At 41.9% G+C, this 14688-nt stretch overlaps 1 protein-coding gene across 1 annotated transcript in view; it reads left to right on the top strand.

Annotated features, from left to right (window-relative positions):
- KIT (KIT proto-oncogene, receptor tyrosine kinase) overlaps positions 1-14688 on the top strand; it is a 58888-nt gene that overhangs the window by 29455 nt on the left and 14745 nt on the right. Inside the window, exons 6-13 of the mRNA XM_054825080.1 lie at positions 2834-3023; positions 3741-3856; positions 9238-9352; positions 10566-10759; positions 12994-13100; positions 13193-13319; positions 13580-13684; positions 13772-13882. Of these exons, the coding sequence (XP_054681055.1) occupies positions 2834-3023; positions 3741-3856; positions 9238-9352; positions 10566-10759; positions 12994-13100; positions 13193-13319; positions 13580-13684; positions 13772-13882 (1065 nt within the window). The remainder of the gene's footprint in view (positions 1-2833; positions 3024-3740; positions 3857-9237; positions 9353-10565; positions 10760-12993; positions 13101-13192; positions 13320-13579; positions 13685-13771; positions 13883-14688) is intronic.

The following is a 14688-nucleotide window of genomic DNA, read 5'->3' on the forward strand; positions in this document are numbered from 1 at the left end:
AAAATCTTAACATTTCTAAGAGCAGGAGGTGGATAATGAGAACACTGAGGAGCCTTCCCTTCCATGTCCTTCCTTTCCCCCAAACCTCAGGGTGTAAAGTTGTTTTATTAAAAGGTTATTGCTGACTGGTACCATATGGGATGGCTGAGGAAGTGTTGTGATGTGTATGACTATAATTTCTGTAACCCTTTGCATGTTATTGGAATGTGGTGTTAGAACAACCATCCAACAGTGTTTCCATCTCTCTGGTTTGTCTCATCCTGCCTGGTTTAATTTTAAATTTAATCTAGTCTTAATGAAGCAAGTAATTTACCTTTGCCTGGTACTATCCATACGCTTAAGTAATTTAGCAGCACAAGCACAAAGTGTATCTTTAATACCTGCCTTCCAAGCGCAGGAAATTTCGCTGGCATCAGCATGTCAGTCTTTTCTACATAGAAGCTATATACGTATCTCTATTTAAAATAATGCTGTGAGGAACATTGCAGTGGGCATAGACAGCATGAAATTGTTCCAGAGTTCACCCCTGTGGTAAACCCCCTGTCCATCACTTCCACAGATTTTGGATCGTGTCCCTTAACAGTGAGTGAACTCCCTCCTTTTGTTTCATAACAGACTCGTTTAGAGTCTGCTGTATATTAACTTGGGTGACACTCAAGTGAATTTTAAAGCTCTGAAACTGCTAATTTGATAAACCAGTTAAGGACATGTTGGTGTACTTAATAAGATCATTCTGAAGAAGTCTGCGTAGTTGGCTAAAATTGTTTCAGTTCTTCGCCATTCAAGGGTGTAGTAACTGAGGGAAGTGTAGCCTTGGATCCTTTTTCCTTTTTGAATCTGTTTTTCTGTTGCATTGATACTTATGCAATGTTGCTTTTTTTTTTTTTTGCTTTCCCTGGTAACTTAAAGTAAACAGAAGTATTTGACTTATGTGGGTCAGATCTTCGGCAGAGCGGCAGAGGTTTGAGTGCCCTTAACCTTGCTCTGCAGTTCAAGGGGGTAGGGCTCATAACAATGGTGATGTTTTCCTCATTTTTTTACAGGAGAGACTAAATTCATATGTAAAAGAGTGAAACAGAGTGAAGAATGAAAGAAGATCTTTTACCCAAGGGGAACAATAGGAAAGCTTTTATTATAAGAGGAGGGAAGTTCTTAACTACAGAAATTCTTAGGACTAGTACATATGCAAATGTGGCTTTAAAAAAGATTGACTTTGGAAGGTCTGGGGACTAAAATAAAGCACTGCATTATAAAAAGTAGAAAATAAAGTAACAAGTTTATATTTAGTAAAATGCAAAGTTTGTATTTAATAAAAAATACCAGAGAAAAGCTGGAATCTTTCCTTTTCGAGATACTTTTCTCTCCCCACCCTCTCCAATTTGACTTAAAATAAAATAAACTGTGTCTCCTGGATGTCTTTCACTATTCATTGTCAAACTGACTATATTTATCTGAACTGTGCCAGCTCCCAGGGTCCTGGGAAGCAGTGTGTGGCATGTACTGGGACGATCCTGGGATTGTATCAGATTCTAAATCACTGTAGCTTTAACATTAGCCAAAAGGTTTACAAGAAATAATAGGTATTTTTGGTAAAGTTCCTCATTACTTTTTTTAACAGATGATTTATCTCATCATGAGCAGTTTCTAGAACTGTTTCAGGGACTGATAGCACAATCATAAAATTTTATTTGCAGGCTCTTGGGTACGATTTTGAATCTAGGTTGCATAGAGAATCCTGTGTTTATACAGAAAATAGAAAAAAAATCTGCAAAGGAACTAAAAATCTTCAGTTTCCAGATTTAAAACCTTTTTAGCTTTTCTAATGATGGAGAGCATTTTAGAGCATACCTGCCTGCTGTGAGTTTACTTCATCCTTTCTTCTCTGAAGCATCTTGTCAAGTGCTCTGGCAGCTCCATATGCTTTCACCAAGCCCCGCTGGCTCTGGTTTTCCCGAGCTCAGGTGCCCAGCTGGCCACAGCAGTTTGATTACTAGAAAGTGGGAAGAAGCAGGGATCCGAGATTGACTTTCAGCCTAAATTCAAGCTCTCTCAGTAAATGTGTTTCCTTGTAATTGCAATCTGCCTGTCAAATGATAATTCCCGTATGAATTTGTGTAATAGGACTGAAAAAATTTGTCTTTTCAAAGTGAATAATCCTGAAGCTGATGAGTTTATTAATGAAATTAAAACCACAGCAGTAAGGATGCTGCTCCACATGATATTTTGGAACGGAACTGCACAATGATAAATGGCATCTGCCAAATAGAAGATTAAAACCCAGCAGTAGATGAACAGAAATGCCTTAGTTTAAGACAATTGGTATCCAGGCCTGTGGACTTAGCACATTTTTCTCTAATTACAATTTCTAATAGCTTCATTTGTAATGTCATTCTTAATTACACTTGACAAAGAAACCTTAAATACTCTAGTATATTGTCATAAATCGTCAATTTATCTTACTTTTTTCTTAGTGTTTCTTTTGTACGGTACATTTAGCGACTCTGATTTTTGGAAAAATGTGAATACTTGAGTAGAAGCAAGCAGATGCTTGCATTTTTTCAAAAGCAAATAGAGGCTATTTATCACAAGAAGATGGAATTATTTCTGTTAAGGCACTCAAGGCTGCTTTAAGTCCTGTGCCTCATTGCTATATATAGCTAGTGGCCCTGGTTTTGGCAGGTGAGGGTTCAAGTTCTGCTTTGTACATAAGATTTCCTGTTTCACAGTTGGATGTTTGATCACTAGATCTTGAAGTAGTCTAAGTGTGGTTAGAGTACTGACGATCTTCTAAATGGCCCTGAAATTGTTTTTCTTCTCCTCTTATGGCCATCAGCTAAAGGATTTGTCCGTTTGTTTGCAACAATGAATACCACAATAGATATAAATGCAGGACAAAATGGAAATTTAACAGTTCAATATGAGGCATATCCAAAACCGAAGGAAGAAGTCTGGATGTACATGAACGAAAATTTACAGAATTCATCAGACCATTATGTCAAGTTCAAGACTGTGGGCAATAACAGGTAATATGAATGACTGTAAGTGCTATCGATTTCACTTTGGAATAGCAAACTAGAGTCTGCTCTGGAAAGACCAAAGTGGAGATGGTGAGAAAATTGTGACTATAAAAGATCTTGTAGTCCGTGTGGCTTACCACAGTAACTGGTGCAAAGTCTGCTAACCTAGATTGGGAGTAGTGTTGAGCTAACCGCACCATCTGAGGACCAGTGGGTCACAAACTCACGACTCACCTATAAGATGCCATTCCTGCCCAATAAGCAAAAATAAGAATGTAAAGTTGTTTGTGTGCAGAGACTCCCTCCACGACCGCAGCAGAGCCCAGTGCTTTGGACAAAAGCTTATGCTTTTATTTCGCCTGTACACTGTTCTCTCCTGAGCCCTGGTCCTCCAAAGACCCAGTGTAGCACCTTGCACGTGTGGCCTGGGTTGTGTGTCTGGGTTCCCTCCTCAGCGAGAAAAGGAGCAGGTGGTGGTGCATGCCTGGGGTCCGAGCCTGGTGCTGACCTGTCACCCGGGCACACATATGGATGTTAGAAGCGGCAAAACTTTTGGATGCCATAGTGCAAAGGCAGTCATAATGCAAGATAAGAGTGTTGGCATGGACAGTGTCTGCGGAAGAAGAGGGTGCGCTAATAACTCACTCCTTAGCTTCTGTGCAGCAATTGCCTGTTCACTGCAAGTTGCGAGCATCAGTAATGCCTAATTTTTTTTCTTTACAGTTATACAAGTGAACTTCACCTTACCCGATTAAAAGGAACAGAAGGAGGCGTTTACACATTTTTTGTGTCCAATTCTGATGCCAGCTCCTCTGTAACATTTAATGTCTATGTGAAAAGTAAGTAAAGTGAACAGTCTGAAATATTTCATTATCACAGTCATTGTATTTTATACAACATAATGTATGCACAAGATGTCACAGTGTGGTTCAGCATATGAGAGGCTTTCTGAAGTGAAGCACATGCTGGAAAACTATTTAAATGTCAAGATATAAAAGTGCAGAGTACTTACACAAACCCACCTACTATCCAGCGTGATCTTCCATTCTAGTGAAAGTATTCCAGAGGTTACCAGAGAGCAGATAGATAGTTTACACAGGAAAAAAACTGTAGCACCTGGAAAGATGATCTCAAAAATAAGCATGTACCATAAACATTTGATAATTTAAGGTGGAGCAGGATATACAGGGATTATAATTTGCATTTTTGGCAGCCAGATTAAGCTATTAATTGTCTTTAATTTGTTTGAGTTGGATGCAGAGTTTGAAAGCTTGTCAGGAGAATTATTCACGTGCCTTTTTGCATCTAAATACTTCTGTATAATAATATAGATCACCATTGTTTTAGAGAAATCTGCATAGCTTTACAAACGTGTGTGCTGTCACCTTTGGGAAGTGCTTGTAAAAAAAAAAGAGCGTTGGTCTCAGTTCCAAACAGCAAAATGCTAAATTTCAAAATGAATTCAGTGAAACCTTCAATAAACCCTGTTCTTCTTACCAGAGCCATCCTGTTAGAGCATTTCATGCTCTCAGCAAACAAATATTGGCAGATGCTAAAGGCCAAGCTTAAGGAAAATTAAACCAGGAGGAGACTGCAGGCAAAGAGAGAAACTAAGGCGAGGTAGAGAATGATGCCTTCAAGCCTAGCAGGAGGAACTGGATAGAAAGTGAGTGTTGCTGCTGTGCTTCAGCAGCAATGTGTCCTTCTCTGGGCACAGGCTTACGCAGAGGACTGTTGAGACCTGCACAAATGCACAAAATCCTAGATGTTAATTTCTGAATTCTTCTCATTTATCACTGAAGGTCAACATTTGTAGCATCACAATTAGCAATGCCATAGTTTGGGTCTAGAAATGTCACCTGGGCTCCTTTCAGAACATGGCATTTCTTCCTCCATCTGTGAATGCTGTAATTTGTATTCTTGTGCCTTTTCCGTTTCCTAGCTATGATTTCTGAGACGAGGGTACTGGCGACCTCCAATGTCCTTTGCCACCATGGATGAGTGTGGGTTACAGTCATGAGGGATAATTCTACTATTTTACAGATTAGCAGAGCAAATTGTTGAGCCAGAAGTTTAATTTTTGGGAAGGAATGGGAGAAATTGCAGGTTGCCTGTGGACGTGTCAGTTTACATGAGGCTGGATGGTGTTTTCTGACTTGCAGCATCACACGTGTGCTTGGAGCGAGGGTTCATGGGCCTCCCAGCTCTCCCAGGCTCTGTGGGCTTCTTGGGGGCAGTCTGGGCACAAGAACTGAAAAAAACCCCAAACAACCCACAGTTCTATCATCATCAGGTGTCAGTACTCAGCACAGTGCTGCTGTTTTTGAGGAATCTGCTACTTGATAAAAGCTGAAAACCCCTGGGGGTCATGGTTAGGAACCCAGACTAAGAACAGCATGGTGAAGCAGCATGGCCAAGGCAGGGGGGAGCATGGATGGCTTAGTTCTTCTGAATGGCTTCTCTGTGCAACCAGCAGCATTCAGGTCTTCTCCCCTCTTCAGCTCCTGGTCTTGTAATTAGGGATGCAATGAAGACATTTAAGCCGTCTCAGTAGAGCCCAGGTTACCGTGCACTGCAACCCTGGGGGACTGCAGACATTGCTGAAGCAGATGGATTTGACACACTTGACTCTAAAAGTGTTTCTTTTGGTACTTTGTCTAAGCTCCTGCAAATGCTTTTTCATTGTGAAAAGAGGAGGTGAAATAGATTGATCCTTCGAGGTGTTTGTTTTTAAGAAAAATAACCCCTTTTGAGTGGCTTGTAAAATGCTCATCATTTAGGTATGAAACACAAACTGCACGACAACATACCATGTTATTTGACATAGCAGAGTAACTGCCAAAGGTGAGTCATATGTGGGTGGGTCAGATCCTGATCTAATGGTGCGTGCTCACCTGGCATTGTTGTCAGCGGGGATTTCGCATAAATTGCTGGGATGTAGCTCGTGATGTTTACACATCTGGCTTGGGCGAGTAATCAGCAGAAGGTAATCAAACAGGTAAAACAGGATTCATAATCAGGAGAATGTCTTCACATAAACAAAAATCGATTCAGCATTTGCTGAAAGATGTGAAAAACCCTGTGCAGAAATACTTGCCTTGGATTTAAACACATTTAGTAATTGCATATGCTAATCTGAAACAATACTAAATTGCTTAAAAAAAAATGTAGTCAGTCATATTGAATGTCATATAAAGTAAGGAGGGAAGGAGCTCTGAAATCAAGAGCCAAAAAGAAAATTACAACTTGACAAGCAGCATACTGAACTGAGTTACAATTAAGAAATTGTAGAAATCTCCAGAGTGGCGAGGTACAGTACATCTAGCAATTAGTAGAGGAATCTTCCAACTAGTGTCTGAGTTTAGTGCAAAATAATATCGAGGCTTAATTATAATCAACAAAATCTTACCTATGCAGTTGGGGCTCATGCTGCAAAGAGAAAACTGGTCACGGTATTACAGATCAAGCTCAGTGGTTTTCCTGTCATTGGAAGGTGAATGAGTGAATGAATGAGGAGTCACTGTGATATTATAAAAAGATTCATTCTGTTTCAGAAAATGTGGCTCCAGGAGGAAAGCCCTCTCTCTTTGACTGCAATGATAGACAATACCTGTGAAGTGTTACTTTTTAGACACTTACTTAATGATGTTAATGATGAAGAAAAGGAAATCAGTAATAGAAAGCAATTAAATGCACAACGTTATTATACAGAGCATTGAGATAAAATAGGAGTGGCCTCCTATTAAATAGGATAAACCTTCTTTGCTACATTTGGAATCAACATTAATAAAAGCTGAAAAGCAGTTAATAAAGTTAGTGAAATTATAAGTTTAAGACATCTAATGACTGATTATGGAAGGCAATATGTATATATGCCAAGCAGTGTAATGAAACATTAAATATTTAAAGGGTTAAAGCCAAAACAGTAAGCAAAGTCTAGCCATTAAGAGCCTGTCTGATACCAGGGGTAATTAGGCAGTAAAAGTCATAAAATCTAGCACAGTAAAATCTCTTTTAAAGAAGATGCTTGGTGGCAGCTTGGCGTCTGTTTGCAAAGCCAGTCCATTTTTGCTCCAGCATCCACTGGAGCACCTGTGCTGGTGGATGAGGAGGAAGCTCCGGCTTGCCAGCAAGGGGTGCAGGTGCTGGGACATGCAGCCTGGAGTGACGGTGGTAGCAGCCGCATCCATCCCCTCAGGTGCGGAGCTGTGAGGGACTCTTCACTGCCGCAAGTGAAACGCATCCCTTAGTTTCTCTGAGCCAGGGAGGTCTGGGAGCGCTCTGTGCTGGTGGAGAGAGACTGATCATGCTAATGGCCACATCAAAGCGCTTCACCAGGCACCCTCGTGGGTAGAGCTTCGCTCAGGTCTGCCCTCAGGTCAGGTCTTCTCAGGAGCTGCGGCAGCTCAGCTTCTCATGGCACCAGGGCTGGACCCTTCACTGCTGGGCTGCTGGAGGCATTAACCCTGCGCGGCCGCTGGTCTCCTCCGCTGCTGCAGGATGAGTCAACGTGGACTTATGGCCGTGTAGACAGGCTTTTATTTCACTAGTTTTTTTACAGCAGAAAAAGCCTGACTAATGTGGGCATTTTCATTTCCCTCACACAAAGCGTTAGATGCAGCCCAAATCTGGCATAACATATTTCCGGGGCTTAATGTTCATTTGCCTCTTATACTTGACTTTTCATTTCTCTCATTTCTTGAGTTACATTGTGTTGTAACATGGCCTAAAACATAGCATATACCTAAACAAATTGCTTGCACATGGGTAGTAAATTAGCTACTTACAGTTTCACAATCCAACCATTTTGACAGGAGCTTCAGAAATGTGGATTATGTGTATTCTCTGAGCACTGAGGCTGGGTGAGATGCTATGCGTTATCAAAAAGTTCCTCACCAAATGAGTAATGCTGAAAACTGGTCTCAACATTTTGCGACAATGTTTGGTTCTTGGTGTTTGCATAAAACACAGCATGCGGATTTAGAAATGAAAGAACATTCGGTTCCTGTAGCATGAGTCATGGGGAGATGCTATGTGATTGAGAATATACGTGTGCTTTATTGCCTCTAATTTAATCAGCAAGTAGAATATTCATTAAAACCTAATGCCGTGCAGTCTTTGTACGTGGATTTTATTTGAAATAAATCTGCGTTTTCCCACTGTAGTCTATACAGCTTTACACCTTTCTAGGACATCAGAAGTTCGTCTTACATTTCTATGAAGTTATATTAACTGATAATGGACTCTTAACTTGTACCTGTCAGGGGAGCAGCATCATTGGAACATAGTCTGGTTTTTTTCCCATTAACTTTTTTTTGGGTGATTTAGCAAGGAAGCTGAGGTAGTTACAGGAAATAAGGCCTCCAGTGCAAGTTTCTCCAAGAAAAACGTCTTGCTGTGTTGGCAGTGCCCTTGGCTGAAGCCTATGACATTGGACTAATGACTGTAAGGTCCATCTGATCGCTCTGGTTTCCTGCCATGCTTGAAACAGCAGCGCATGAACCGAGTGCAGGACCAGCTCTGGTGCAGGACATGGCAGGAGGCATCAGCTAGCCGGATAGCTTTCTAAACTACCAAAGCAACTGTGAATTATCATTTGGAAGGCTAATACATTCAGCCAACTATTCGCTTCCTCTATGTGCAACGTTTCAGAGAGTCAGGCAGTTGGGCTTTTCGGTAGTGGTATCTTATAGGGACGTACGTCCTCTGTGGGGACTGTGTCTGCACTGGTTGCCTTGCACTGTATTTCCTTTTCTGGCTGCCGTGGTAATATTTAATACAAAAGACAGATGTAAGAGAGATGTGGTTTGACAGATTTAGTACACTTATAACCGTGAAGAAACTGTGCTTTTAACAGGCGGGTAAAGTAATGATGTGCAGAAACAGGAACTGCACTGTTGTTCCAAGCACACACTTCTTTGGGTTGTTTAAGCTCTGGGCTTTGCTGGTTTAGGATCTTTCATCTACCGAAATACTCAGTGGAGGTAAGGTATTCTTCTGAAATCCAGCCCAAGCATTCAGTGTAAGAACTGATATTTTCACAGATGGTCAGTGCTTGCAGAACACCAATTCAGGCCTGGACACCCTTGAACATGCAAAGCTCTGTTCACCTGAGTAATTCCATGAATGATGACGCACACAGGTTGCTGGGGTGAAGAGCAAGTGGCAATGCAAATTCTGTGTTCCCCTAATGTGTGACTCTCATTTTTGTTTATTGCAGCAAAACCGGAGATTCTCACTCTGGATATACTTAGCAATGGTATTCTCCAGTGCGTAGCAGCTGGATTCCCAGCCCCTACCATATACTGGTATTTTTGCCCAGGAACTGAGCAGAGGTGAGTTAAGTAAACCAGAGTCTTCAAAGGTTATTCTAGATGCAACACACCCAATTTGTCATTAAAAATTAAGAACATAAAATGATTCAGTTACAGTTATGTTAAAACATTGCATCACTGTTTTCATCATTTTTGGCATTGCATTATTGGCAGTGGCTTGAGGGGAAGGCAGGGGTACGTTTCATTATTCCCCTTTACATTCTGTCCTTGAAAGGGGAATAACCAACTTTTTCTGCTGTGAAAGCCAAACTCTCTCTCTGCTGCAAGCTAGCTAAGGTTTGTATCAGTTTGGCCCCAAACGACACACGTTCTGTATGCAATTACACAGAATGACAATCACAGAATCACTTGTGAATATGGCTGTTATCTTTTGTTTTATTGTGTAATGATACAATTTTTCAAGACATAAAGTAATTAAATTTCTAGTCACATGAAGCATATGACAAGTAAACAAGTCCAGAGTTGTTATTAATAAAACCTGATGTCTAGTTACACGTTTCTAAAAAGAGTTTAGAGTTTCACTGTGAAGTGAGCATTTGTGAAGCATGTTTTAAGGTTTTGGTTGACTTCCACCGTGGTTGTAGATCTCATACTAGCAAGTCACGGGTCTCCCGCCTGTGTAATTTGTTTTATGTCTAAAAAATAATTGTTATTTCCCTAATTTTTTTAAATAGTACTTTTTATATCTTAACTGTGTGCACATAGAATAAATACGTGACATATGAAGGAAAGGCAGCATCTTGAGAGAACAGAACTGGCTATTTTCTGGCTGCATATAAGCTTGATGGTGTTGTATGTATGTCATGGATTTTTTGTGTGCTGTAATAAAATGATGCTTGGGGAAAGTTCTCAAGAGTAGGTAATACACCACAACAGCTTGAAGCTGAAGTTGGAGATGCATGTTGAACGGTACAAAACCCATAGTGGACTTACAGACCCGTACGTATCTCTAGTCAAAAGCAAACGCAAAGACCTCATGGTGTCCATTTAGGTCACACTTGATGTATGTATCCATTTCACCCACTACACAGGAAACGAGACATTGTGAGTAGGCTAAGTTTCGAGGATAAGTTCTTCAGCTGAACCCCTTTGTAGAGCAGTGTTGTTTAGTTATCTGATGGTCTGGTAGCGACTATCTGCCTCAACAGCAGGATCTGTCATCCAATCCAGTTAGCAATCCATGGCAGCTAACTGTCAGTATTGTTTCTCCCAGGTGTTTTGATTCACCTACAATATCCCCCATGGATGTCAAAATCAGTTACACAAACTCATCAGTGCCATCATTTGAACGAATCCTGGTTGAAAGCACCATTAACGCCAGCATGTTCAGGAGCACTGGCACCGTGTGCTGCGAGGCCTCCAGCAATGGGGACAGGACCTCTGCTTTCTTCAACTTTGCTATTAAAGGTAATGGCTGGAGACCATAAAGCGTGGGTGCCATTCAGCACTTCGCTTCGTAGGAGGGTTCATATTTTAAGTGTGTTACCTTTGCCGTAAGAAAGATTATGGTACTGTGACTGAGCGTATGATAATGTACTATGCTACGTGTTGTGCCTGTCAAAGCAGTGCTTTAATTTTTCAATGAACGTTGTGGTGTCATCTTTTTATGGCTCCGGATCTGCAGCGCAGTTGTTAGCTGGTTTTCTTCTGTCTGTGCAGCACAGGGGCAAACCACCTACAGCATTACACTGGCTTTCCTTCTCTCTCTCCCTTTTTCTTTTCCTGTCTTTGTCTGTTTTGACTATTTAGGCCATCGTTTTGTTTCAAGGAAAAACTGCATTTTTTTAATGGTTTTACAATGTCTCAGGAAAATGCGGTCCCGAATTTGACTGGAGCCTAAGGGCCCTGCTGTTGTAAAAGAAGTAACAACAACATACTGCAAAAGGCCTTATGAGTTTTGTAGCAGTATTTGTGGGTTTGTGGGGGGAAAATAAGCACTAGAACATAGATGACTGGAAACGTGTTTGTAAATCTGAGTGTATTGGGTTTGCGTGGCAAGGTTTTGGTACCGGTGGGGGCTGCAGGGGTGGCTTCTGTGAGAAGTTGCCAGAAGCTTCCCCCATGTCCAACAGAGCCAATGCCAGCCGGCTCCAAGACGGACCCGCCGCTGGCCACGGCCGAGCCTATCAGCGATGGTGGTAGTGCCTCTGGGATAACAGAGTTAAGAAGGGGAAAAAAAAAAAAAAAAAAAAAGGAGTGGCAGCTTTTGCAGTTGGAGAGAGGAGTGAGAAGATGTAAGAAACTCTGCAGACACCAAGGTCAGTGCAGAAGGAGGGGGAGGAGGTGCTCCAGGCGCCGGAGCAGAGATCCCCCTGCAGCCCGTGGTGAAGGCCATGGTGAGGCAGGCTGTCCCCTGCAGCCCATGGAGGATGGTGGGGAGCAGAGATTCTACCTGCAGCCCCTGGAGGACCCCACGCCGGAGCAGGTGGAGACACCTGAAGGAGGCTGTGACCCCATGGGGAGCCCACACTGGAGCAAGCTGCTGGCAGGACCTGTGGCCCTGTGGAGAGAGGAACCCAAGCCGGAGCAGGTTTGCTGGCAGGACTTGTGACCCCATGGGGGGCCCACGCCGGAGCAGTCTGTTCTGAAGGTCTGCACCCCGTGGGAAGGACTCACGCTGGAGCAGTTGGTGAAGAACTGCAGCCTGTGGGAAGGACTCAGGTTGGAGAAGCTTGTGGAGGACTGTCTGCCGTGGGAGGGACCCCGCACTGGAGCAGGGGAAGAGTGTGAGGAGTCCTCCCCTGAGGAGGAAGGAGCAGCAGAGACAACGTGTGATCAACTGACCGTAACCCCCATTCCCCGTCCCCCTGTGCCACTGGGGGGGAGGAGGTAGAGAAGTCAGGAGTGGAGTTGAGCCTAGGAAGAAGGGAGGGGTGGGGGGAGGTGTTTTAAGATTTGGTTTTATTTCTCATTGCTCTACCCTGTTTTCTTGGTAATAAATTGGATTAATTTTTTTTCTAAGTTGAATCTGTTTTGCCTGTGACAGTAATTAGTGAGTGATCTCTCCGTGTCCTTATCTCGACCCAGGGGCCTTTTGTTATATTTTCTCTCCCCTGTGCAGCTGAGGAGGGGAGTGATAGAGCGGCTTTGGTGGGCACCTGGCTTCCAGCCAGGGTCAACCCAGTGCACTGTGCTTTTCTTTACAAAATCAAATGTTCTGCTGCTTCTTTTTTCTCTGTTACACCCAGATATAACGTATAAACAAGTAAACCAGAATTGGGACAGATGGGCAGATGGGTTTTAGTGGAATGGTATTTCTTTGCTACTTGGCACAACCTCTACTGGTAGAGATCATGCTTGGGGCGCGTGGGGGTGGAAGAGAACAAATTAGGACTCCTTTCTTTAACCGAACTTGACTGAGATCGTGCAAACCCCTTGCATTAATTGATCTTGGTATCGTGTCTCCTGAATTGATGAATCTGAGACTCCTGAAGCAACAAACTGGATGGGTTCTGTGCCAACTCTGTCCCCCACAGCTCGTTCAGGAAAGTCGTTCTCATGTACCTGGAGCACATCTGGGAAAGTCTAAACCCCAAACCATGTTTCACAAGGAAGAACCAAGGAAAGATTTTCACCTGCATCTTTTTAACATAGTTTTTCTTGTTCAGTAGTTAAGCAGACTTTTCTCTGTTTCTTTCCAGAACAAATCCGTACCCATACCCTTTTCACCCCTTTACTAATTGCATTTGGAGTTGCTGCAGGACTGATGTGCATCATAGTCATGATCCTGGTGTACATATATTTGCAGGTAAAACCAGAAGCCCCTCTGCTTGAGACAGGAAAGTGTGTGAGCTGCCTGTGGAGGCTTCGGTAGTGACAGCTGTTCTCTTTCCTTTCCAGAAACCCAAATACGAAGTTCAGTGGAAAGTTGTTGAAGAAATAAATGGAAACAACTATGTTTACATAGACCCAACGCAACTTCCTTACGATCACAAATGGGAATTTCCTAGAAACCGGTTGAGTTTTGGTTAGTTTAGATTTATTTAACTTCATCTGCAAGGTGAAACCTTCAGGTCTCATATGAGACTTTGGTCAAACACAGCAGGGTTTTGTCAAAAAAGATGTTGTGCAGTAATGCAGATAGTGGTAATTGCTCATATTTACCTTGGGACAAAAAGCAAGCAGGTGTATCTACAATAGCTTCCTTGATATCATAATATAAAGTGCTGAACCCTTCAAGAAGAAGTGCTCCAAGTCATTACAGAGTATTTTATTTTGCTTTATTAGGTAAAACCCTTGGGGCTGGAGCTTTTGGAAAAGTTGTTGAAGCCACTGCTTATGGTCTATTTAAATCTGATGCTGCTATGACAGTAGCAGTAAAGATGTTGAAACGTAAGTTGCCGTAATATACTGTACATTTTTTTCTCCCTTCTTTCTGGTCGGTGTGTTACGTACTGAACATTGTGCTTTGCCTTGCAGCAAGTGCCCATTTAACAGAAAGAGAAGCCTTGATGTCAGAGCTTAAAGTGCTGAGTTACCTTGGAAACCACATTAATATCGTGAATCTGCTTGGAGCTTGCACTATTGGAGGTGGGGTTATCAACAGATTATTGATTATTTCTGTTCCTTTTTTATTGCTAGAAGGAGGAACCTTGTGAAGAAGAATCCAGTGCCGTTAAATATAAAAATCTTAAATACGTTTATTGCTTAGGTGGGTTGCAGATCATCATGACTATCACCTGCAAATTCCTGAATCTAGATTTCTAGGCTCATCCTAAAAGCAGTAATGAGACTGCTGTAGCTGCAGCTAAAAAGGAAGGTTGCTGTTGTTCTCTTTCATGTGAGCCGTTGTGCTCTTTCATCTTGAGACATGACAAAATGTACGGCATAAGTTTTTTCCTCAACCACACTGTTTCTCACGAATGAGAAAAGATACGGGAACTGGTCCCTTGTTAGTATCCAAGGTGAAGTCAACAGGCCTGTCTTGTATAGCCTTCCAGCCTTCTGTTTAAACTGTAAATGTATCTGTTAAGGCACCACTGAAGTTACAAATTCTAAGTATCAGAAAGTTGAGAAAAAGAATTTTCCAAATAAATTACTGCACAACCCAAATGTTTCAAATTTAATATTAACTTAGTAAGTTTCTTTTCATACATAGTAAAAGCTACAAAACAGCTGAAGTGTCAGTGCAGAGTGATACAGTCCTGTATTTTTAATTTATGTGCATTTTAGTATGAAAGACGGTGTTGCTTCTTACACAAATATTTGCTCTTTAAGTTTCTGCTTCAGTTTTCAAAGAAAAGGAGCTTGTAAAAATTCATAGTTTTAGACGGAGGCAAAACATTCCTCACTTTCACATGTAATGACTTAAAAATAGGATGACACAATTTTGTTTA

This window comes from Grus americana, chromosome 4, assembly GCF_028858705.1.
Source record: "Grus americana isolate bGruAme1 chromosome 4, bGruAme1.mat, whole genome shotgun sequence".
NCBI classification, from domain to species: domain Eukaryota; kingdom Metazoa; phylum Chordata; class Aves; order Gruiformes; family Gruidae; genus Grus; species Grus americana.